General features: G+C 39.6%; 2 protein-coding genes across 2 annotated transcripts in view; one reads left to right on the forward strand and one right to left on the reverse strand.

Annotated features, from left to right (window-relative positions):
* The window catches only part of AASDHPPT (aminoadipate-semialdehyde dehydrogenase-phosphopantetheinyl transferase), a 136423-nt gene extending 115144 nt beyond the window's left edge, over positions 1-21279 (reverse strand). The window contains exons 1-2 of the mRNA XM_063444922.1: positions 21012-21279; positions 16234-16459 (exon numbers count right to left, since the gene is read on the reverse strand). Coding sequence (XP_063300992.1) covers positions 16234-16459; positions 21012-21203 — 418 coding nt within the window. The 5' untranslated portion in view covers positions 21204-21279. The remainder of the gene's footprint in view (positions 1-16233; positions 16460-21011) is intronic.
* A 4119-nt stretch (positions 21280-25398) lies between these two features.
* KBTBD3 (kelch repeat and BTB domain containing 3) overlaps positions 25399-26942 on the forward strand; it is a 41001-nt gene continuing 39457 nt past the window's right edge. The window contains exon 1 of the mRNA XM_063444921.1: positions 25399-25542. The gene's annotated coding sequence lies outside the window, so the exon portion shown is untranslated. The remainder of the gene's footprint in view (positions 25543-26942) is intronic.

The following is a 26942-nucleotide window of genomic DNA, read 5'->3' on the forward strand; positions in this document are numbered from 1 at the left end:
GTGTGTCTTGTACGTGTGTCTTGTACGTGTGTCTGTCTGTTATAGTGGACTATATAGTAAGTGGGCTACCTAGCTCAGCCTTCCTATTGGGCATTGCTACAAGGAAGGTTAAAAAATAGAAAAAAGGGGAAAAAAGGTGGGGAGGGGAATTGAGGAGAGAGAGGAGATGAGCTGACGCACAAATGAGTAATCATATTATGCGCAAACAGAGAAGTCGTCTGAATATCACTGAAAGAGACCTTCGTTTGTTCCTTACGAAAATCGAACCAGATATCAAATATTTAGTCTCGCAGCATCAACCTCAAGGATCTCATTAATCACTAGTAAAGGTAATTTCAATTTACTTTATTGTTTTCTCATTAAACTTTATAAAGTTAAAACCTTATAAACCTGCATTAAGTAGAAATAAAAAGATAATTGTACGTACATTTATTTTTTGTAAAACACCCTCCTTTCTTTTTTTTATATATATAAATCTTTATTTTCCTTTTTTTTTAAATTTCATTCAAGTACAGATACAGTTTTCAACTATAAATTTTAAACACAGTACAAAAGATTACTTTACAATAGTAATACAATAATAATAATAATTATAATTAACAATAGGGCCGTGTTTCTAATAGACATCTACCAATATTCTACTGTATCTACAGCCATATAAACATACCATACATCTTAACCATACATCCCGTTCTCTCTACTGCCTACGGGTAGCTATCTATGTGAGGGGGGGGGGGCTAGGGGGGGTTTACATTTTATAGTTAATAAATCTAACCCAAGGGGCCCAGACTTCATTATATTTTTCTCTAGATATCTTGTTTAGGGCTATCCCAGCTTCCATGCTGCGTTGGTATTCAATCTGCGTACATATATGCTGCCAATTTAACGCACCCATATTTCTCCAATTTCTGGCCATAACTATTTTTATTGCCATACAGATGTGAATCATAAGAATTTTTTGTTTTATGTTGCTTTTTGGTAAATCTAAATGAAACAAAAACATTTGAGGCGTGATCTCAGTCCGAATCTCGAACATAAAGTCTACCAATTCCGCTAGGATTAGTTTCATAGGTTTCAGCTCCTCACAGTCCCACCAGATGTGGGAGAATGAACCTAACTCCCTACCACATCTCCAACAGTCTGGTAAGAGTGTGGGTTGAAATCTATGAAGGCGAGTAGGCACCAACGGTATACTAGTTTGAAGTACACTTCCTGTATGTTCACCCCGTGTATATATCTTTTTACTGCTTGTAAACCCAACAGCCAGTCCTCCACCGAGGATGAAAAATGAAGTTCTTGCTCCCATTTATTCATTGCTGGCGCTTTATCTATTTGCCTTTGACTTCTTACGAATTGATTATATCTGGAAGCAATTTTTTTTTATAATGAAATTCTACAAACTGGTCCATTAGGGAACTTTCCGAAAAGTCTTTTCCCATAGTAAAGGATTTTATTCTTAAATAGTTAAAAATTTCCTTCGAAGGGAGGTTATATTTGGATTGTAATATTGGAAATGGCAACATTTTATTATTATTTAAAAGTTCCGCTATTCTTACTACTCCACCAATTTCCCATTCTTGGATATTTATATCCTTTATATAAAGTTTTAAGGTTGTTAATGGGGCATTTAGTGATATGTGTTTTGTTCCGTATTTCTTTTTCAAGTGCTTAACGATATAAATCATTGTATTATTCATCGGATTGCTAGATCTTATATTTTTTAGAAATTCACTATCGCACCACCACAGCGATAGAGGTTCAATGTCACCGAGATCTGATTTTTCAATATCTAACCAATTTGGTCTAGCCATTGTAAAATTGTCGCACTTAATTAGGTGTGCTACCATGTTGTTCATATATAATTTCTGTATGTCTGGGAAACAAATCCCCCCTTCTTTCCAGTCTCTCTGTAGTATTTCCAATGAGACTCTAGGTCTCCTATCTTGCCAAATATAATTTGATAATTGCCTTTGAAGACCGCGTATCGTCTACACCTGATCCACTTAGGCCTTTTATCAGGATTTGTGTTTTCTTTATATTTATTTTATAACCTGAGTGTATACCAAACACGTTAATAAGCCGAAATACGGCTGGGATAGATCTAATAGGATCTGCAAGGGTCAGTAGAACATCATCTGCATATAATGCAATTTTATTCTCCATCTTATTTACTTTTTGCCCGCTGATGTCTTCGTTCTGTCTAATTGCGGCTGCCAACGGTTCTATGGAAAGGATATATAACAGGGGTGCCAGAGGGCATCCCTGTCGCGTCCCATTTCTAATAGGGAACCAATTTGATTGAAACATGTATCCTGATACTTTAGCTTGAGGATCCTTATATAGCGCCATTGTGCACTCCTTAAAGAAACCCTCGATGCCGAAGGCCCTCAGTACTTCCTCCATGTACTTCCAGTTAACCCGATCAAAGGCCTTCTCGGCATCGAGGGTAACCACAGCAAAAGGAGACAAACTTTGATCTGCATGATATAGGACATTCAGTAGTTTCCTAATGTTATCAGATGTGCCCCTACCCTCTACAAACCCGCTCTGATCTATATGTACAATATTGGGTATGATTAGTTTTAGTCTATCGGCCAAAATTCTAGAGTATACTTTGATATCCAAATTGATAAGAGAAATTGGTCTATAGTTTGAAGTGTACGTAGGGGTCCTTGTCTATATTAGGGATTGGTATTATGGAGGCCTGGAGTAATTCCGTTGGGATGGCTTTATGATTAGCAAAATCTTCAAATGTTCTTAATATATATGGAGAGATTATATCACTTAATTTTTTATAGAAGATTGAAGAGAAGCCATCTGGGCCTGGTGCTTTACCTGCTGTTAGTGCTTTAATGGTATTACTAATCTCCTGAATAGAAAAAGGGGCATTTAGTTGGCTCAATTTCTCCACAGATATTGTTGGTAAGCTCAGTTTATCCAGAAACTGTTTTGTTTCGCCCTCAGCTGGCTCATTAAATTTTATATTGTATAGGCTATTATAATAGTCTTCAAATGCTTTAGCTATTTGGGTTGGAGAAAACATTTTTTTTACTTCCAACTGTTATATAGTTTATAGATTGAAGTTTATTTTTATTTTTTAGTTTATTTGAAAGACTTTTCCCTGTTTTATTATTTCCATAGTACCATCTCTGTTTTAGAATTAGCATAGCTTTGTTAATCTTTTCTTGAGTTCTTACTAATATTTTTCCCCTAATCTCTTTAATATCCTCCAAAATTTTATAATCCATGGTAAGTTTATGTAGGCGTTCTTGTTTTGCCAGATCAATATAAAGCTCGTTGAGCTCTTTTCCTTTCTTTTTTTATAATAGCGCCCATTTTTATGAGGCATCCGCTCATATATGATTTAAAAGTACACCATAACATGGCGTTGGAGACATCCCCTGTATCGTTAAGTTAAAAAAATTCTCTAGTCTGAGTGCGCAGTTCTTCTACATTAGTTTCTGATTTTAGAAGATTTTCATTAAGTCTCCATTTGTCTCTACATTTATATTCAGGATTATTTTTTATGACTAAACTTACAGGTGCATGGTCGGACCATGTTATAGGTCCAATTGTCACCTTCTTAACTCGCCCCAAAATTTCAGGTTTTACCAAAAAATAATCATTTCTAGTGTATGTCTGATGAACATTTGAAAACAACGTGTAGTCTCTCGCTTCTGGATTAGACGTTCTCCAGGCATCATATAAACAAATTTTTGCTAAGATAGTCTGCATCATTGATAGGCCTGTTTAGAAACACCCTCCTTTCTAAAAAATATTCTGCATTTGCGCGAAAACTGGTGGGCGGTAAGGAAATTTTTTCAACCAAAAAGATGCATTAGTGGGCGGTAGGTAAAAAAAGGTTGACTACCACTGGATTACACAATTACTTTAACTAGGAAGCGTTTTGGTGGATTGGGTGCTGTGGACATGGAGGTGACAGAGTGAACTACTTTTTATAATCGTGTTGGTGGTAGAAGTGCCTACAGTGAACACTAAAAGTAACAAGCGTTGAGGGCTAAATTTTGTATCTGGGATTTGGTTAAGACCCGCTATTAATTATGCATGATCACGTATGGATTCCCGTTAATTTTATAGTGCCTTTTATTTATTCAGTCACATGGCCGGGGGAACATAGGTATCACAGAAGTGGCTGGGTTATTAATATGTTATCGTTATTTGGATTATCGTTTACTTCGTCAGTGCGCTTTAAACATGAGAGAGCGTTCTTTTGTGTAGTCTCGAACAAGAGGAGTTCCATGGAGTAAAGGAAAACAGATTGTTTATATTGGCACAAAGCAATTTATTGGAACTTACTTGGTTCAATGTCGCATTCAGCCAAACTCACAAATTTGTATTTGAGCTACACAAAAGATATCAAAGGATTCTGCATGATATTTATGTTTGCACAAAAGCACTTTGAATGTCATGTTGAGACTGGCCCGAGAATCAAATGTACCAATATTTAAAGGAGCCTTTATATTTGCATGGAGTACTTTGAGTACAATGTTGAGATTGGCAGGGAATTAAATGTGCTGTTATTAGTGTTCCTATACAAACGGCTTTCTATGTGATGTACAAGTGTGCTTTCAGAAAAGAACTTGAACAAGTATGATGTTTTATTTCTAGTGTAGTGATATGTCGGTGTAATTAAATATGCATTATGCTACAGCACCCTCTCTTTATATATTTTATATTCACACACTGCATAGAAGTTTGATTTTTAGTGCAGTGGATCTCTGTAATACCTCCAATACACACTGAATATTATTGTAGCTGCTAAATGTTAGGTATTACAATACAGAGCAAATATTCTGACACCAGAGCAGGAAATATCTTTTAGTACAATAATGATTACAGAACTAAAATCCAGCACGTAGAAGTAGGACTTCTTCTCTTTAATCCATTTATAAATAGATGGATACGTAGCCTATAGTGTTAAAAACACTAACCAACCTTTTCTCTTATAAGACAGTATTTACTGTGAAAAGCCTGAAGGGAATGATTCTACTCACCAGAACAAATACAATAAGCTGTAGTTGTTCTGGTGACTACAGTGTCCCTTTAAGTTAAAAGTGAAACTATCACTTTTATGTCCTTTGCTTTGTTTGCAAATAGGTGACACGTCTACTTACACAGTGTAAATCGAAGGAGGGGGAGCAGACGTAAACACTTTCCTGAACCACTTACCCCCATCTTCCTCAGTCATGAGATGCATCAGTGTTGTACTCTTGGGGTGAGATGTAGCCATAGAGAAGAATGAGTCTGAGCACCATGAACCCCACAATTAAGTCTGACATAACACTTCCATTTAAGATGGTCATTTCTTTACAATATCCTTAGCTTACATTACAGATCATATTCAGCAGTTAAAAAAAAAAAAAAAAAAAATTAAGAAAAGTAAAATGTTTAAAAAGTAAAACTGTTTAAGTAAAATGGTTTAAAAAAATAGTAAAAAGTTTACTTCAAAAGTTGCAATTATATGCCAGGTTATGTATCTGTTTACGGAAAGCTCTGAGCGGTGTCAGAAGATTCAATGGAGAATGTAGAAGTAGCTGCACAGGGTGCAGAGTCTGTTCTTCATCAATAGAGAATGATGAGAAGCACGAAGAACAACATTCCTTCAGCATATCTATATGTAGCTAAGTGCAGATCGCCTAGTATTGGCAGCCATTGGTGCAAAGCATGCACATGACGCCATGAAAACCCATTTAGAATTGGATTAAATGATGTTAAGGACACTTTCTTCGCTGCTTGACTAAACCGCAGGCCGACACTCTGAAAAAGACACTGACAAGTTCAATCAATAACTCTTCTGCAGAAACCTATTAAAGCTAAAACAAAATGTCAAGTCTGCTGACTGCTAACCGCACCACTTATCCATACTAAATGGTACATTACAATGAATGGCAAATTGGAAGTTCAGCCTTGAATTACAAAGCAATGATTTAATATACATGTATATTCTTATATCATTTGAAAGAATTCCACATGTGCTTTCTGTAGCAGACAAAATGAAGCAATTTTTCTGTAATCTCTTCAATTAATGAATATTTGAGCAGGAAGCTGTAGCAGTACATTAAGACTGCAATTCAAGACTTTTTAGTTACAACGGATTGTTTCGGTAAAAATAGACCCATAGTGTTCCGAGTGTATGATTGACAGCCCTGGTAGGTTGTGCTATAGAGGTAACAATGTTTACAAATATAGGCCGCTATAAGTCACTCTTAGAGAGCGGGCTCAGGGTGATGTGAACACTACGCATTTTGCAGCTTCTAAAGTTGCTGCACTGGCACATCAAGTACTGCAACAGATAGATTTCTCTCTTAACAGAAAGAGACTCATCCAATCAGGAGCCTCTCATTCTGGTTCATGAGGTGCAACTTTATCTCATCAAACCCTAGTATCTCCCAGTTACAATTATATTCATTCCACAGGAGGAGTGGAACTGCTCAAACTGATAGCAGCCAAACTGGGCTGCTCACAGCAATCTGTCAAGCTCCCGGCTTCAAGTAAGTACAGCTTGCCTATCGCACAACAAAAGAATAAGTAAATATAACAAAATAGGGGAAATTCTGATAAGGAATTCTTCTAGAGAAACAGGATGAAAAATAACATTGCGTATCACAAAAAAGAACATAAAAATGCCTCCTAAGAGACAGAGGCTTATAGAACAAAGAAATTACGACCACCTCTACGTTGATCTTTTCCATGCACTGTCCACTTTATAACATGTTCAAATATTTCCAAATATTACTGCGAGCAGTAAAGAAATGTATATGCCAAAACAAGAGAGTCAAAAGAACTATTATTTACAGACAAAAGGTGCAAAGGGGTGTAGGTTTTCTTCATATTCACTATACTATGTTGCCCACGTAGCTCAAATTCAAATGCATGTTCCATGAGGTTTAAAGCACTGGCCTGAATTAGAATCCAACATTATCTGCCCTTTCTCTGCCAGGGAAAGTGTGGCAAGGGCTGCATTAACAGAAACAAAGTGATTTAACTCCTAAGTGGCAGTGAATTGAGCAGTAAAACCTGAGAGGCATTATTTTTACATTAAAACTGCTTCATTAAGCTCCTTTAATGGTAACATTATATATACACAGTGTCCATAATAGAATATACATTAGGTTATAAAGAGTGGATTTGAAATACAGCATACACTCTTACTTGGACCTGAGCCAACTATAGTATATCAAATTTAAATAAAAGCTGAGACAGTGTAGGTAATAAAACATTGGAGGAAACAGAAAGAGATCTGGAGTGCCGAAAATAGCTGCCAAGTACAAGAAGTAATAATTTAGTTTTTTTGTATTATTATTATTATTATTATATTTATATAGCGTCATCAAATTCCGCAGCGCTTTACAATGGGTGGACTAACAGACAGTAAGCACTGTTATAATAATAATGTTATGTGTGATGAGAGACATCATCAAGTTTCTCAATAAATGTGTGATTGTTTTTAGTGGGGGGTGTGATTCTGATTTCCAGAGAGATATTTGTTTTGAGCAAACTTCAGTAAAGCCATGAATACACATTTTACATTTCATAAACACTTTTCATTTTTAAGTGTGATATTTAATTACATTGGTTAGCCAGCCAGGAGTTTACTGAAACTTGTGCCACAGGTTATTTAACCCCTTAAGGACCAAACGTCTGGAATAAAAGGGAATCAGGACATGTCACATGATTCCCCTTAAGGGGTTAATGAGATCAAATAACCATGCTAATATTTCTACTTTATATATCTCTGACTCAATTCTCATCCTCAGGATGACACAAAAATGGTATATATTAAAAAATGGTAAAGGAACACAGATGAAAATCTAAAGGGGGTAAAATGTAAAGAAACATAGGATATACGTGGTTAAAATGCTGCTCAGATAGTGCATCACCTCTGTGTTTCTAACCAAAACATGTAAAACCACCACAGACCAAAATTGTCACCTATGTGGTCGCTCTGGTACTTGGGAAATGAATAATCATATACTGTAACTAAACCCCCATTACTTTTTGCCACGGTGAGGTGTTTTTAGATAATACTATTACATGCTATGAGCTTCGAAGTTGCTGTTTAATGAATGGATAAGTACACTGGATCATGTTGTATAAATTGGCCTAAGTGCCACCCCTGTAATGTGTATACATACACACATACATCATTGTAATCAAAATTATTCAACCCCCATTTAAACTGTTTGTAAGGAACAAATCAAACAAAAGCTTTTGAAATGGCTCAACACAACAAATGCTTCAAGTAGTTTCCCCAAATGTAACTGAAAATGCAACTTCTAATGATTTCTCCAGTCTCAAAATTATTAGTAGAGCACCTTTTTACTATTATGACCTGCTGCAAACGAGATGCATAGCCAGACACCAGCTTCTGGGTTCCTGAGGAATCTTAGCCCATTCAGTAATATTTTTCGGTTTGCCTGCTGCAACTGCCTTCTTCAAATACCACCAGAGATTTTCTATAGATTTCAAGTCAGATGACTGTGATGGCCAGTGTAGAATTTTCCAACAAATCTTTGGTGGAATTTGAGGAATGCTTGGGATCATTGACATGTTAAAAGGTCCAATGACACCTAAGCTTAAGCTTCCTCTCAGACCGCATAATGTTTTAACATGTATAGCTTGGAGGAAAGACGAGACAGGGGGGATATGATAGAAACATTTGAATACATAAAGGCAATCAACACAGTAAAGGAGGAGACTATATTTAACAGAAGAAAAACTACCACAACAAGAGGGCAGTCTTAAATTAGAGGGGCAAAGGTTTAAAAATAATATCAGGAAGTATTACTTTACTGAGAGGGTAGTGGATGCATGGAATAGCCTTCCAGCTGAAGTGGTAGAGGTTAACACAGTGAAGGATTTTAAGCATGTGTGGGATAGGGATAAGTCTATCCTAGATGTAAGATAAGGCCAGGGACTAATTAAAGTATTTAGAAAATTGGGCAGACTAGATGGGCCGAATGGCTCTTATCTGTCGTCACATTCTCCAAGGATTTCCTGATACTTTAATCTATCTTGCCTTCCACACACTAAAGGTTTCCAGTGACAGTGGATGCAAAGCAGCCCCAGAGCATCAACGAGCAACCACCATGCTTAAAGGGAAACTCCAGTGCCAGGAAAACGATCCGTTTTCCTGGCACTGGAGGGTCCCTCTCCCTCCCACCCACCATTCCCCGGTTACTGAAGGGTGAAAACTCCTTCAGTCACTTACCTGAGGCAGCGGCGATGTCCCTCACCGCTGTCTCCTCCACCGCGATGCTCCTCCTCTGTATTGCGTTGGCCGGTGGGCGAGACTGATCCCGCCCACCGGCCGAGGAGACCTAATGCGCATGCGCATTACGTCTCCCCATAGGAAAGCATTGAAAACAAATTTCAATGCTTTCCTATGGGGATTTGAGCGACGCTGGAGGTCCTCACACAGCATGAGGACGTGAGGACGTCCAGCGACGCTCTAGCACAGGTTTCCTGTGCTATAGAGCAGAAAGTTCCCGCTAGTGGCTGTCTAATAGACAGCCACTAGAGGTGGAGTTAACCCTGCAAGGTAATTATTGCAGTTTATAAAAAAAACACACACACACACACACAATGTATTCAGTACACACAACATCCATGACACACAGACACTTTAAAGGGACACTCCAGGCACCCAGACCACTTCTGCCCATTGCAGTGGTCTGGGTGCCATCTCCCACTACTCTTAACCCTGCAAGTGTAATTATTGCAGTTTTTTTTTTTTTTATAAACTGCAATAATTACCTTGCAGGGTTAACTCCTCCTCTAGTGGCTGTCTACTAGACAGCCACTAGAGGGCACTTCCTCCTTCATAGCACAGAAAACCTGTGCTAGAGCGTCGCTGGACATCCTCACGCTGTGTGAGGACCTTCAGCGTCGCTCATTTCCCCACTGGAAAGCATTGAAAAGCATTTTTAATGCTTTCCTATGGGGAGCTTTAATGCGCATGCGCGGCAATGTCTGTGTGTGTAGTGGATGCAGTGTGTTTGCATTGGATGCAGTGTCTGTGTGTCATGGATGTCGTGTGTACTGAATCCATTGTGTGTGTCTATATAGTGGGGGCAGGGTGTGAGGGTGACAGTGGTGGGGGCAGGGTGTGAGGGTGACAGTTACAGTGTGGGTTTGACAGTGGTTGGTGGCAGGGTGACAGTTACAGTGTGGGGGTGACAGGCTGTGCGGGTGATAGTGAGGGAAGCATTATCTGGGGTGACAGAATGTGAAGGTGACAGTTACAGTGTGGCTCTCTCCTGCAGTGCAGACTGCTGTAGGGGCTGCGCACCCGGCGGCACACAGGGCATTCCGCCGGGCCCGCTCCTGGTGACAGGTTCTCCCTGAGGACCCGACTGATCAGTCTGCCCTAAGGCGATTTAGGTGGCTGCCTAAATCGTCTGATTGGAGAGCTGTCTCTTTGCATTTATATGCAGCACAGGGGGCCCAGGGCCGCCCCTGTTACAGCGCCGCTTGGGGCCATTGCCCCAGTCCGTCCTGTGGACGAGCAAGCTCTGGGGTTGAATAACTTAGAGACCGGAGAAGTCATTAAAACTTGAATGTTCAGTTGAATTTGGGGAAACCACTTGAAGCATTCATTATGTTGAGCTATTTCAAATGCTTTTGTTTGATTTGTTCATTGCAAACAGCTTAAAGTCTATACATTTTGACCAAATCCTGTTTTTTAATGGGGGTTGAATAATTTGGATTACAACAGAGATTATATATATTGTGACAGAGTCTATGGGAGGGTAATAGAAGGAAGGTATCTAGGACCCAGAATCCTCCATAGTCACCTGCCCAATTAGCAACTGCTGAGGCTTTAATTAGCAGGTCTCAGAGCAGAAAGGAGTGAGATACAATCTGACCTGCAGAGAGAGCAGGTCTGTGCAGAGCAGCACCAAACAAAGTGCTAAAGGTTGGTGAAACCAATGTTTATTTTTGTTGATTTGTTTAGTTTATTACCCTGGTTTAGTAAGGGACATTACTTTTTGAGCACTAACTAAACATATTTGAGCTAGGATTTTGTTTGTAGATTTTCCTTTCTGTTGTGCTGCAGTTTTGAACAAATTGATTGCTACATGGATTTTTGTACACGCTGTAAATAAACCACACAATTTTTGCATTAGAGACTGTTGTTCTATACCTGTTACCCTAGAGGACTGTGTTGCGTTGCCCATAAAGGTCACAAGATGTTGGAGAATGCGGGCATTTAAAGCACATTTATATGGTCAGTGGGTATAGAGACCTAAGGTACTGTGACTCTGCAAACTGAGACTGGTTGTTTGAAACAGAGGCCTGCAGGTGTGGTGTGTGGTATTTACCAGGTGGCTAAAAAAAAAAAAAAAAAAACACAAGATGGAAGAGTTAGTAAAAGCCTTGGTACAGGCTACTACTACCCAGCAAGACACAAACCGTGTAACAGCGGCGCAGATCAGTAGCCTCATGGAGTCACAGCGACAGGCTTTTGCGGTCCAACAGGAGACAAACCGCTTTTTGGCCACACAAATAGACTGCGTTATGGAAACTCAGCGGGAAGACAGAGAAAAACTAACAAGTGCTTTGCAACAAACCATGCTGTCAAGTGTGACTACCCCTACTATGGATAGGGGGCGCCGGATTAGAGTTACTGACTTTTTACATAAAGTGAGGTTGATGACATGGAGGCTTACCCGACAACCTTTGAAAGGATTGCTACCCGAGAAGGATGGCCTCCAGGTCAGTGGGCTGGATTATTAGCCCCTTGCCTCAGTGGAGAATCCCAAAAAGCATATGATGATTTGCCTCTCAGGCAAGCACAAGACTATGACCGATTGAAAGCAGAAATACGAACACGGCTTGGAGTTACGCCTGCAGTGCGAGCCCAAAGATATAATGCTTGGGTTTATGATACCGAGAAATCTACTAGGTCACAAATGTATGACCTCTTGAGATTTGCCCAGAAGTGGCTACAGACCGAAATCAACTCTGCTGCAGTAATCACTGAAAAGGTGGTTATGGATCGCTTCCTCAGGAGTCTGCCGATAGCGCTACGGAAATGGGTCAGTCAAGCGGATGCAAAGGACCCAGAAGAAATGATGAACTTGACAGAGATACCGGTTTGCTAATGAAACTCAGAGTAAGAACCTTACCTCAACGCCAAATTGCAAAGTAACAGGATACCTGCAAAGAAGTCTGGTGGGTTTAAAGAAACAGATGGGGAAAAAGATTCTGTACAGACCCATAGACAGACTGACTACCTGGAAAATTGGGTGCCCAGGTTCCCAACCCGGCCACAAGGCCAGACAGAGAGAGATAAAGTGTTATAGATGTCAGGAGATTGGACATATTGCACGTAACTGTCCACAGACTGAACCTATGGAATGTAATTTGGGGAGGGGGGAGAAACATGGTGCATTGTTGGTATACACACAAATGTCTGCTTTAACAAGTACTGGTGGTATTAATCATGTCAAATCTGTAAATATGGAGGGGAGGAGTGTGCAAGCACTCTTAGATTCTGGGAGTGAGGTTTCATTGGTAAAGAGATCTTTACTTCAGAGTGAGCAAGTAGATAAAGTTCACGTGTTGGATATAATTCGCATACATGGTGACACCCACACGTACCCCACGGCCGAGGTGGAATTTGCTACAGCGGTAGGGGCGATAAAACAGAGTTGGGGTGGTACCATCATTGCCTTATGATGCTGTATTGGGGCGTGATTTTCCCTTCTTTCGGAAAATTTTGGAATATACTGTAATAAAACAGGATAAGCGTACAGAGGTAGAGACAGAAACAGTGGGTTTAGAGAATGGTTTACCTTTTTCTACGATTGATTTGGAGCAGTATAGTGAAAATGAACCCACTCTAGTATGTTTGGGTTTGGAAGGGGAACACAATGAAAGGGATTCCTCCCAAGTAGAGAATCTAAGGGAAGAGGTGGAGTTCCATCATCTAGGTATTAGTTCAGGAAATTTTCGGGCTGCCCAATGGGAGGAACAAACCTTGGTAGCTGCCCGTAACAATGTTCAGGTAGTGGAAGGTACTCCTGTTAACCCGGAAACCCAATTGTCCCTTCCCTATTTTGCAGAAATAAATAATTTACTTTACCGAGTAGAGAGGAGTACCTCAATCCCACAGGAACCAAGTCTTAAAACTAGCTCACAGCTATGTATTAGGGGGGCATCTTGGGATTGAAAAAAACAGGGAGTGAGTACTAAGAAGATTTTACTGGCCAGGAATTTACTCTGCTATAGAGCGATTTTGCAAGTCATGCCCAGAATGCCAAAGAAAGGCTCCATTCCAAGCTTTCCATAATCCCCTCATTCCTCTTCCCATTATAGAAGTCCCATTTGAAATAATTGCTATGGACCTGGTTGGTCCTATACTTAAATCCGCTAGGGGGCACCAATATATATTGGTAGTACTAGATTATGCTACCTGCTCTCCTGCAGCTATACCTTTAAGAAATACCTCAGCTAAAATCATTGCCAGAGAGTTAATGTTTATGTTCAGCCGGGTTGGAATACCTAGAGAAGTACTTGCAAACCAAGGTACTCCTTTCATGTCACGCGTGATGAAAGAGCTATGTAACTTGTTTAAGATTAGACAATTGAAAACTTCAGTGTATCACCCACAAACTGATGGGTTAGTGGAAAGATTTAATAAAACATTAAAAACAATGCTCCGTAAGGTAATTGATAAAGATGGTAAGAATTGGGATCGTTTGCTCCCATATCTAATGTTTGCTATCAGAGAAGTCCCCCAAGCTTCCACAGGGTTCTCACCTTTTGAATTGTTATATGGCAGACATCCTAGAGGTCTCCTTGATGTTGCGAAGGAAACATGGGAACAGGAACACACGCCTCATAGGAGTGTTATTGAACATGTGGCACAAATGCAGGATCGCATTGAGGCCATAATGCCAATTGTCAGGGGAAATATGGAGAGAGCACAGGAAGCCCAGAAAGCTAGTTATAACAGGAATGCTAGACTGAGGGTCTTTCAACCTGGAGACAGGGTTACGGTACTAATCCCCACAGTAGAAAGTAAATTCCTTGCAAACTGGCATGGCCCATACGAGATCATTGAACGAGTCAATGAGGTGAATTATAAGGTGAGACAACCTGGTAGAAGAAAGCCCGAACAAATATACCATATAAATTTACTTAAACCCTGGACAGACAGAGAGGCCTTGATGGCCATGACAGACAAAGTTCCTCTGAGCAAAGTAGACAAAGTACCATAGGTTAACATTGCTGACACTCTAGCACCTCATCAGAAAAATGAGGTCCAAGAGTTTGTTCTTAGAAATCGGGATGTGTTTGCTCCAGTACCAGGAAAGACTCCTGTTATTGAACATAGCATAATTACGGAACCTGGAAAAAGGGTTAACTTAAAACCCTACCGAATCCCAGAGGCCAGAAAAGAAGCCATCAAAGCAGAGGTCCGAAAGATGCTTGAGCTAGGGGTTATCGAGGAATCAAAGTGAATAGAGTAATCCTATAGTGTTGGTACCCAAGCCAAATGGAGAAATCAGATTCTGTAATTATTTCAGAAAATTAAATGAGCTATCAAAATGTGATGCTTATCCCATGCCTAGGGTTGATGACCTGATAGAGAGATCCGGACGATCCAGATATCTGACTACATTAGATCTGACTAAAGGTTATTGGCAAGTTCCCTTAACAGAGCGGGCCAAAGAAAAAAAATGCTTTTTCCACACCAGAAGGTTTACTTCACTATAAAGTCTTACCTTTTGGGTTGCATGGTGCACCTGCCACCTTCCAAAGAATGATGGATAGAATCCTTAGACCCCATAGTGAATATGCGGCTGCCTACCTTGACGATGTGGTTATACACAGTACAGATTGGGAAACACACCTTCCCCGAGTTCAGGCAGTAATAAAGTCTATACGAGATGCAGGTCTAACTGCCAATCCATCCAAATGTACGATAGGGTTGGAAAAGGCAAAGTATTTGGGCTACACTATTGGGAGGGGTCTCCTGAAACCACAGAAAAGTAAGGTAGATGCTATTTTGGATTGGCCACGTCCTGTGACAAAGAAACAAGTTAGGGCATTTCTAGGCTTAGTGGGCTACTACCGTAGATTCATACCTAACTTTGCTACGATCGCAAACCGGTTGACAGAGCTAACTAAGGCAAAAGACCCTGTTATGATAAAGTGGACTCCCGAGGTAGAGAAGGCATTTAGTACCCTGAAGGAGGTTTTGTGGGCTGACCCAATTTTGGTTGACCCAGACTTTACAAAAGAATTTGTGGTACAGACAGATGCGTCTGATGTGGGCCTAGGAGCGGTTCTTTCTCAGGTACACAGAGGAGAAGAACATCCCATTATGTACCTGAGCAAGAAGCTGAATCCCCATGAACAGAGATACTCAGTGGTTGAGAAAGAATGCTTGGCCATAAAATGGGCACTGGAAACACTTAAGTAGTATCTATTGGGGAGAAGGTTCAAACTTGTCACAGATCATGCGCCTTTGACGTGGATGAGACAAAACAAGGAAACAAATGCCAGAGTAACTAGGTGGTTCCTTAGTCTTCAGCCATATAACTTCTCTATGGAGCATAGAGCTGGTAAAGACCAGGGGAATGCAGATGGTTTATCCAGAGTCCATTGTTTGTGGTCAAAGGTCGCTAGACCGATGGGTCTAAGCTGACGGGGGGGATCCGTGACAGTTTATGGGAGGGTAATAGAAGGAAGGTATCTAGGACCCAGAATCCTCCATAGTCTGTACTCATTCACCTGCCCAATTAGCAACTGCTGAGGCTTTAATTACCGTAGCAGGTCTCAGAGCAGAAAGGAGAGAGGTACAATCTGACCTGCAGAGAGAGCAGGTCTGTGCAGAGAAGCACCAAACAAAGTGCTAAAGGTTGGTGAAACCAATGTTTATTTTTGTTGATTTGTGTAGTTTATTACCCTGGTTTAGTAAGGGACATTACTTTATGTTTAGTTAGTGCTCGAATTTGAGCTAGGATTTTGTTTGTAGATTTTCCTTTCTGTTGTGCTGCAGTTTTGAACAAATTGATTGCTACATGGATTTTTGTGCACGCTGTAAATAAACCACACCATTTTTGCATTAGAGACTGTTGTTCTATACCTGTTACCCTAGAGTACTGTGTTGCTTTGCCCATAAAGGTCACAATATTTATATTGTTTTAAATGGGGGGCTCCCTTGAATTGTATCTATATAATGACAAGGTTGCATACCTGGTAGATCTGTTTTCATTATATCAACTCCAACCTGTAGCTCAGGTTCGGCTGCGAGTACAGCATAGTCTCCTTGATGAGAAACATTGAAGTTAAAGTTCAGATGTTGGCTTGAGATTTCATTGGCGAGAAATGGTTTTCCTTTTGCTGTCCTTTGCAGCAATATTTTACTCCAAGGGATCTGAAGCTTTTCAGCAATTAACTTTCTTATTAAAAGACGACCAGCCTGAAAGCAAAGGGGAATGGTGAGTAGTTCTGAACTGAATATATAAACAAACAACATTCGATAAAGGTTTATCCATTAAAGTTGGAATTTTAAAGTGTCAACAGGGGAATCATGGAATGTTGTCTTTAACCCCGTCATCAATTTGATCATTTAGTCTGAAACATGCAAATCTGCTGCAGATCTAAAAATACTAATTGATACATTTATAAGGCATTGCTAGTATCTCTTTACATTTTAAAATATTTACTGGTAGGCTTAACAGGTGTATTCATTTTATTTCATAAATGCTCAACAGGTGGGAAATACAACTCACAAACCCAACAGGGTGTACACACATTAAGAATCTTTTGTGACATCCAACCCATTCCTAACGCAAGTCCAACAAATGTATTCAAGAGAAATCTCACTCTTATAGTACCAGTTGGAAGTGAAACCTGAAAAAACTGTAATTGAATGGTTTATCTGGGGAACTACTAAAAACTAAGCATCATCCACATTCTTACTCGTATTCTCCAACATTTTATTACTACATTGACTAAGAAGGGTACATATTGGTTGTTAAAAAAAATAAATAAAAAAAAATTACAAATATATTTAGTTTTGTCACACAATGCATGTTTTCACCTAGAAGCTTGAGTTTCCAAACAGAGAATAGTGCCAGGCATCGTATAGAGCAGCAGATTATAAAATGTTCTGCATATTTCATGAGTTTAATACCAAATTGGTTCCTAACATCCTTTAGAGTGAGCCTTTGGAGTATATTAAAGTGGTACTAAGCACCAAAACAACTCTAGCTTAATGAAACGGTTTTGTTGTATAGATCATGCCCCTACAGTCTCACTTTTGTTTCGGTTGAAGCAGCTGGAATTCCTTCAAAGAATGGAAGGGATATCATAAACGATGGGCAAGTTAAAGTGGTACTCTAAGCATGACCACTTTTCGCATTGAAAAATCTAAACTTAAAGTTTAGCCTCTTTTTAAATCCACCTCCAGCAACATTATCAAGGTGTCATTAGCCAGTCTGCAATAAGAATTCAAGAATTCATGTACCATTGTTAAATCAATGAAGACATTCAGTCTTTTCTGCAGGAGACATCTGGATGTGGAGTTGATCCTTAGGGGAACCATTCCAGTTTCACAAATTACAGTGCAAGTACTCCGTGACTCTTCTGGTACCATAATAAGAAACTGCTAACTGAAAGTAACTGATGATAGTTGGCTAAAAGTTAGCTATGGAATTTGAAAGATATTGCTTAATTTCCTGGACACGGTTTGTATATTGGACAACCCAGTCCGGTGACGTTTGCAAGCATATTAGAATGACTGATTATAGAATTACTGATGGAATGCTTGAGGTCATACATCATTTCTTTTTAAATGTCCAAGCATGCACGAGTGCACCAGAGGTATAATGGGCCATTTAAGGCATCCAAAGTACTGAAAGGGACTCTCCAGTGCCAGAAAAACAATCTGTTTTCCTGGCACTGCAAGTCCCCTCTCCCTCCCACCACCCATCCCCGGTTTCTGAAGGGGTGAAAACCCCTTCAGTGACTTACCTGAGAACCTTGCCGATGACCCCCTCCTCCCCTTCATCACGTCAGCCGGCAGTGGAGACTGATCCCGCCCGCTGGCTGAGGAGACCTAATGTGCATGTGTGGCAATGCCGTGCATGCGCATTCAAGCTCTCCATAGGAAAGCATTGAAAATGCTTTCCTATGGGGTATTGAGCGACACTGGAGGTCCTCACACAGCGTGAGGACGTCCAGAGATGCTCTACCACAGAGCTATGAAGCAGGAAGTGCCCTCTAGTGGCTGTCTAGTAGACAGCCACTAGAGGAGGAGTTAACCCTGCAAGGTAATTATTTATGGAAGGGATTATGAAAACTGCAATAATTACAGTTGCAGGGTTAAGGTTAGTGGTAGTTGGCACCCATACCACTCCAATGGGCATAAGTGGTCTGGGTGCCTGGAGTGTCCCTTGAAGTGCCGTGGAGGTATGTTTTCTCTCTTACCACAGCTGCACTACACACCAATATACTTTATTGGCATTTACAGGGTGGAGGGACAATAAACTGTAGAACCCAGACCAAGAAAACTGACAGTTCTGCTTTCCAGGATATTATGGCTGTCAGCTATTTATTTCCGAAAACTTGCTGTTATAAACTACCGTATATACTCGAGTATAAGCCGAGTTTTTCAGCCCATTTTTTGGGCTGAAAAACCCCAACTCGGCTTATACTCGAGTCAAGGTCTGTATTATGGCAATTTGCATTGCCATAATACAGACTGGGGGGAGAGGGGGGCTGGCAGAGCTGTACTTACCTGTTCTGCAGCTCCTGTCAGCTCTCTCCTCCTCTGCGCCGTCCGGTCAGCACCTCGGTCAGCTCCCAGTGTAAATCTCGCGAGAGCCGCGGCTCTCGCGAGACTTACAGTGTAAGCTGACAGAAGAGCAGAACGGACGGCGCAGAGGAGGAAAGAGCTGACAGGAGCTGCAGAACAGGTAAATACAGCTCTGCCAGCCCCCCTCTCCCCCCCACTGAACTGCCACTGGACCACCAGGGAAGGAGAGCCCCCCTCCCTGCCATATATCAAGCAGGGAGGGGGGACGAAATAAAATAAAATAAGAAATAATAATATAATAATAATAATAAAAAAAAAATTAATAACAAAAAAAAGGGGTATAAGGACCACTATGGGAGGGAGGGGGTATAAGGACCACTATGGGAGGGAGGGGGGGATAAGGACCACTATGGGAGGGAGGGGGGGATAAGGACCACTATGGGAGGGAGGGGGGGATAAGGACCACTATGGGAGGGAGGGGGGGGATAAGGACCACTATGGGAGGGAGGGGGGGATAAGGACCACTATGGGAGGGAGGGGGGGGATAAGGACCACTATGGGAGGGAGGGGGGTATAAGGACCACTATGGGAGGGAGGGGGGGGGGGATAAGGACCACTATGGGAGGGAGGGGGTGGGATAAGGACCACTAGGGGAGGGGTGAGTCAGGACCACTGGGGGGGGGTGAAGGAACACGGGGGTGGGGAGGTAAGGACCACTGAGGGAGGAGGAGGGGAAGTCAGGACATATGGGGGGGGGAGGGGGCGGCAAAATGTTTTTTGCCTACGGCGGCAAATATCCTTGCACCGGCCCTGCACACACTGCATTCACACACTGCATTCATACACACACACGCTGCATTCATGCACACACACGCTGCACTCATACACACACGCTGCACTCATACACACACGCTGCACTCATACACACACACATACGCACACACTGCATTCATTATACACACACTGTAAATAAATATTCAATTAATATATTTTTTTTAGGATCTAATTTTATTTAGAAATTTACCAGTAGCTGCTGCATTTCCCACCCTAGTCTTATACTCGAGTCAATAAGTTTTCCCAGTTTTTTGGGATAAAATTAGGGGCCTCGGCTTATATTCGGGTCAGCTTATACTCGAGTATATACGGTATGTTATAATTATTTTGTTGGGTGTTTCTGTATATGTAACTCTTATTTATTAAAATACACAATTGTGATGTTAGTTTTATTATTTGCTGAGATCCCCAAAATACAAATTCACACTATTTCAGCAGCAAACGCATATTGCAAAAGTATAAAAAAAGATCTAAAAATAACCATTAAAATTCAGCTTCCTGCGCCATGCAACCTCACAGTTTATTGTGCTATTAAGAGAAGCAAAATTATAAATGAATGTATATTTTGGGATTAATAGGTTTTCAACAGGCTGCATGCCACATTGTCACCTGAATATTCACTAGACAGTGTATTCACTAATGGGTGAATTGTCAGGAATGCAAAGCAAATTGCAAATTTTACGAAAAAATAGCTGAATTGAAGAAAAAATAAAACAAACAGCTATGGTTTTTTGCCTTAGTTATTGTGGCCTAAAAAAATTGAATTCACTTTTTAAAAATGGACAATTAACACATTAGGGGTCTATTCACTAAAATGTAAAGTAAAGCAAAACTAAAGACAGGGGAAAATAGGAAAGATTTATTTATTTTATTTTATGCACATTAGAAAAGAAGTAAGAAGATTATATAAGACACCTCAGATGAAATACAGATGAGAAACATTAGAATTGCACTAGTAAGTTAACACTTTTTGTAGAAGAAAGGAAAAGGCTAAAAAGATAAAATAAAGGAGAGATCACAATAGAAATTAAGAGAATTGGACTTAATATTAACTTTGCATTCTTTTTGATAATTAGTGATTTACAAAATAAACATGTGCACTAATAATTAGAATCACAAACAGAGAAAGATATAGGCATAAAATAAATGTAATGTAATGGAAGTATATAAGCACTAAATTAATTAATAATATAGGATTTTGAAAATGAAACAAACAAGGAAAAGAAGGGGGACTATGACTAAACATTTAAGTTTAAGTCTGGAGGTGTAAAACGAAAAGACAGGGGAAAATAGGAAAGATTTATTTATTTTTTTCTCTCACTCTCACTCTCCCTAATTATTATTATGGAGTGTTAATAAACAGTAAGAAGCTGGGTACCATGGCAGCCTTGGCATCCCTGGTAAACATGAACTGCCCAATGCGGTGCTTCTCTTCTGGCTGCACACACTGGGCACACAGCAGCCATTCTGCACGGGTGGGAGCCCAAGAGCCACAGTGGAAAGCCCATCGCACATTCTCCATGGCCAGCAGCCTGCAGGCAACCCCCTTTATACCCATGAACCCTGGCATGGGCTCAGTCAACCGCCTCCATTGTGGAGGAGCAAGGCAATGCACCCACAGAATGGAGACAATGCAACAAGCACGCTTCCCTCTTCTGTCAGCAGCGTAGGACGCGCCCACAATAAAAAAAAAAAAAACAACAACCAATAGGAATTCTCGGCTCAAAGACAAGAAAGTGAAAGATGCGTTGCTATTGGCTTATATGAAATCAGCTGGCTGTTTAGAGCGCTACACACCGATACACTAAATGAGACAATATGTGGGACTGTGGCGGCCATTTTTCCGGAGTACTGAATGACCTGGTTTAGGAGGTTAATAAGAACGCCTGTTTAGTGTCTCTTTTGTTTATAGTCAAGTGATAGTGTGCAGTGTCTAGTTTCTAAACTGCATGTTTTGATGAGTTGTGAAAATTAAAATAAAAAAATAAACTTGTTAGTTTAGCAGAACAGTTGTAAAAAAAAAAAATAGCAAAACTGATTTGTATATGTATTTTTTTTTCATTGTGTTTGTAAATTTATTAAGTACAAAAAAAAATGTCAAATATTGAAGTTAATAAAGCAGGTCTGCATTTTAAATATCAAGTGTCTGTTACACAATTTAGAGATTCTTGATTAGAATTAGCATGATAACGCTCACACTGAGTAGACAACTTTGAGACAAGTCCCAAACTCAGCGAGAGTGCATCATAATATCTACCTGCGCTATTAATCTGCTGTGAGAGCACTATCACTTTAATTGTTTAGTTTTGACACTGTATTTTTTTTTTTACCGCATTCATTTTGTATTAAATATATTCAGAACGCTCTTACAACACATTAAACACACTTTAGTTTCTTTTAGCACTATTTAATTTATCTCCCACGTTGGAATTTGTGTACGACCCACCGATATTGAGGTACTGTGGCGTAGTGGTGGACTTAAAGGATCACTGTAGTGTCAGAAAAACAAATCGGTTTTCCTGACACTATAGTACCCTGAGGGTGCCCCCACCCTCAGGGTCCCCCTCCCGTGGTGCTGAAGGTGGTTAAAACCCCTCCAGTTACTCACCTTCTTCCACCGCCGGGCTCCCTTACCTCTCCTCCCCCACCGACGTCAGCTCCCCCGTCTGACGTCAGTGGAGCAGAAATGCGCATGCGCGGCAGTGCTATGCGCGCATTCAAAGTGTCCAAAGGAAAGCATTTTTCAATGCTTTCCTAAGGACGCTCTGCTTGATGGAGGTATAATATGCCTCCAACGTCGCAGATGCGCCTCTAGTGGCTGTCCAGAAGACAGCCACTAGAGGCTGGATTAACTCATATGTAAACATAGCAGTTTCTCTGAAACTGCTATGTTTACAGCCGGCAGGGTTAACCCTAGAGGGACCTGGCACCCAGACCACTTCATTGAGCTGAAGTGGTCTGGGTGACTATAGTGTCCCTTTAACATAATATGAATTCAATCCCCATCATTGTTTGCTGATATAGCTGATTTTTAAATATTCCTGTAAAACTATTTTTGTGTGTGCACTGTTCATAATCTTTATTTTGTATCTTTATTTTGTATGTATCTTTATGGCAGCGCCACTGCTGAGAAATGTTCTGGATGTCCCCCAATTCCCTTTTTTATTTTTTTTACTATTTTTTACTATTAACAGACCCTTTTAAATAGAGGTCAGAAGGCCCACACCCTTGTAAACAAATTGGTCATTCAACCCAGAGTATGGCTAGCGCAAGCCTAAGGTGGCCCAGTCAGCCGCTTCTACCTTGTGGGCTGACGAGCAGTGAGGGAGCTATGTACTTACTTGGCTCTTTCTGCACAGCTGTATCAAAATAGCAGCAGCACCCCTGTCCTCCCAGGCATACCACAACACAAAAAACATTGTGTGTGTGAATATGTCTGTGATTACATGTGTGTGAATGTGTATGTACAGTATGTGTCTGTGATTATGTGTGTGTATGCATGAGAATCTTGTGTGTTTAGTAATATAGCTCCATAATTTGGTAACCTTAAAGGTTTGCTCTAACACGTGTGATTCATGTTTGAACAATGCCCTACTGGGTATTATTCTTTAGGTGCCCCCTTAAGAAGCCCTGAAAACATTTTAAAACAAGGCTTTACTTACTTTCATCCAGCGCCTGTTCTAAAGAGTGCTTTAAAGGAAATTTTACAGGTGAGAAACTTTTTTTCACATTGAATTTTTTTACACTATTTACATAATTTGTCATTTCTGCCACAGTTTACCTTAAATATGCCATCTGTGAGCTCAAACATATAAAACTAGAAAATATTGAAATCATTTAATACTACAATCTGGTCTGTAGTAAACAAACAGCTTAAATATAAACTAAAATGGAAAGAGGTATAATAAGGTTTCATATGATAAACTGAATTCATGGTTAAACCAAATAGAACAACTTTAGAGACAAATACAAGTGATTAAGCTTTTTTCTCCTTTTTCAAGATAAGAATGGGTGTATTTTTATGATTTGATAAATTCTAAGTTGCAAGACTATATTCTCTCTCCCAGACCTCTTATGGAAAACCACTCTGTCTTTTGTAAAGGGCAATTTACAAATGTTGCTTAGCCACCTTGTTAAGTGTTTTATGTCTGTACTTGTGGTTTATCTTTATGAACATGCAACAAGCTTTTTTGATATGGTGATAATGGACTTTGAATGTTTCTGAATATGGAATTAACATATATTGAACAATTTTTCTACCAAATATTGTATATTGTGTTTCTGTATGTATATTTAAAATATAAAGTAAATATAAAAAAAAACAACAAAAAAACTAGAAAATATTAAATCAGAGCTGTCACTTCCCTGGAAGTACTGCAATATTTACCAAGGCAACAAGAAAAGAAAAAGCACTTACCTATTGCACTTTCATGTTGTGGGTCATTTTCTCATGCTATGAATGATAAAAACTAGTGAATTTTTTATTTTTATTTTTATTTTAAAAAATAACCATTTGCTAACTTTTAGTTAGCTAATTATTTGTACAAATATGTGACAATTTCTCTTTCGAGAATAATGTACACCAGCTGTTAACTGATAGTGGCAGGGTACTGATGACTCAATCGTGGTCATGCATAAAAAGGCTGCTTTTTGACAGTTTTCCGATTTGTTTCTTTTTTTGTGACAAAATATTCCTTACTGCACATCTTTCATCACTTTATTTTCTGTTCCATTTTTTCAAAGCATTTTTTAAGTATGTCACTCTAAATGTATAAAAAATAAGTTTGCCTTTTTTTCTGATGCAATTTTCTGCCTCTTCAGAGTGGAACAGGTAAGAAGCTCTTGGAACATGTAAGAAGCGCTTTAAGGCATAAAAAAACCTGTCGATTTGCAAATGCGTCTTCTTCTTTTTTTTTTTTTTATCACAACCCATTTGTCTTTTTTTTGTGAATGAAATCAGTGCTATTATTGCCATTTATACAAAGCCAGCTTAATCCTCATTGTTTTAAAATATTAAAACCTGGGGTTTAAAGGCTAATGAGACAAACTATTTCAAATGTTGAAGAGGGACAAGAGGTTATCGAGGACCCTGCTGGAACAAGCTTACAATGTCCATCATGCACATTTTCTTATTTTCAGCTAAAGATAACATACCAACTATATACAGGATGTAGGCGACTTGGAGAATGTTTCCAATCTGGTTAATTTTGGCCTAAAATTTGGAACTCAGTAACCCAATAGCATATTGATTGCCCTGAGATGGAGATAACTTATTCATTTTACACTGCATTTTTTTTTTTAATGTTTTATTTAAACTGATACTGGTTTATTTTACTTCCCACAGCTGCTAACACATTGTCCAACATTCTACAGGTTTACTGTGAATTGGAGGCTAAGAAAATCAAGTCAAAACCAGAACTGATGGAGTTAAATAGAACAGACAGCAGCATACTGTTGGGGAAACAAACTAACAGATTTGCAGTCAGTCTGTGGGCCTGTAAAGGAATGATATTGGTACTCTGACCCTGCAACTCTAGGACACTTGGCACATGCATGGGTTACATGGGCACTGACATACTAAAACAGGGAATGGGACTGTGCTCTCCCCATCCTTTCTCACTGCTAATACAATCCAATCCAAGCAGCAGACAGTGCAAACCAATAGGAGCTGAAGTATCATAGCTTCATGGCTTTACAAGTATAGAAAGGTGTACTGCTATTGGCTGTGTGTGTGAGAAGGCTGTGTTACATTGTTAATGTCAGGGGTTTTTGGTTTTTTTGTATTGCATTACACAATTCACAGATGTGACACTGTGATGTGGGACCTCCTTAACCCTTGCATTTAAACAGAGGGACCTGTGGCTGCGTTGAGCACAGCACACACAGTTATCTGCATCACACTGACTCAGGTAATCCATTTTCTTGTAATAGCAGCTGTAATCTCCACCCTAACTGCATGACAGATGTTTGGAGGTCAGATATACAACTTGCTGTCCAGTCACATCTAATTAACTGTAACATTGTGGCTTTCCTGACCACAGATGATTAAGGATCTGTTATCACTGAATATACTGCTTCACTTTAATTATTCTGCTACTGGGTGAATAACAAACCCTGTCACAGTACAGTTATCTGCAGAATTTCCAGATTCCAAGTGATAATATTTATATAGTGTTTTTTTTTGTTTTTTTTTATTTATTCCATCTGCTCGCCTGGAATTGATCCAATTATTTCCTTATTGATTTGACCAGTTTGGCTATGTGATTGTATTACTTAGTTATATGTAGGGCTTATATTGTACAGAACAATATTCATGGATTTATGGTAGTTTCCATTTTATGTAAAATTATTAAGAGATAGTGTCGGGTTGGTAAAGGTTGGTGTTATGGTTATATGTGTTATATAATAGTTCGGGTAAATTGTCTTTGCAGAGAAAAATACCCCCTGTGTTTATAATGTAGCGCTTGCTGTAAAGTTTAATGTAGAATCTGTAAAGTAAAAAGGTGTGAAATAAATCTAAGTGCATGTCATATGATTTGTTTAAAGAAAAGTAAATGCAAACATCATAAAACAAATGCCAAATGCCTTAAAGTTCCAGCTTGCTTTATTTAAATACCTTGGCAGTTTTTACTGGTTGTATATTTTTCATAGAGCGATGAAGAATCCGGCCTCATATCCTTTCTGTCTGTTCATTATAGTCGTATGTTTTCTCACTGGCATTCAAAGTGTGGCATGTGCAAACAGGTTATGTACTCCATAAAAGTTTCCATCTCCTCGAAATACGCTTTATAGCAGGGGTGACAAAAAGGTAGATCCCCAGATGGGGGGTCGGTAATGCAGACATGCTAAGAAACAATCTAACATGACAAATACATGTTTTATATGTTATGTTAGTTATACGAAAAAAGTATAAAAAATCCTTCTCTAAATAAAATTACTACAGGAATTATCTTCTAAACCAGGCATAGGCAACCTTCGGCACTCCAGATGTTTTGGACTACAGCTCCCATGATGCTTTGCCAGCATTATGGGCGTAAGAGCATTATGGGGGATGTAGTCCACAACATCTGGAGTGCTGAAGGTTGCCTACCCCTGTTCTAAACAGTGCTCAAAAAATGGTATGACAAGGCCACCAAAAAAACAAAACAAATAAAGCTAATTAATAAAAACACTTCACCGTACAGAAATTAATCTGAAAAAGATATCAGGGGCACTTGTTCAGGAAATAAACAATAAAGATAAAAAAAAAAAGGAAAGGGGGGCAGGCTGACTAAATGTCACAAAGTGGATAGTATATAAAAAAAAACTA

The sequence above is a fragment of the Pelobates fuscus genome, chromosome 1 (genome assembly GCF_036172605.1).
Source record: "Pelobates fuscus isolate aPelFus1 chromosome 1, aPelFus1.pri, whole genome shotgun sequence".
Lineage (NCBI taxonomy): Eukaryota > Metazoa > Chordata > Amphibia > Anura > Pelobatidae > Pelobates > Pelobates fuscus.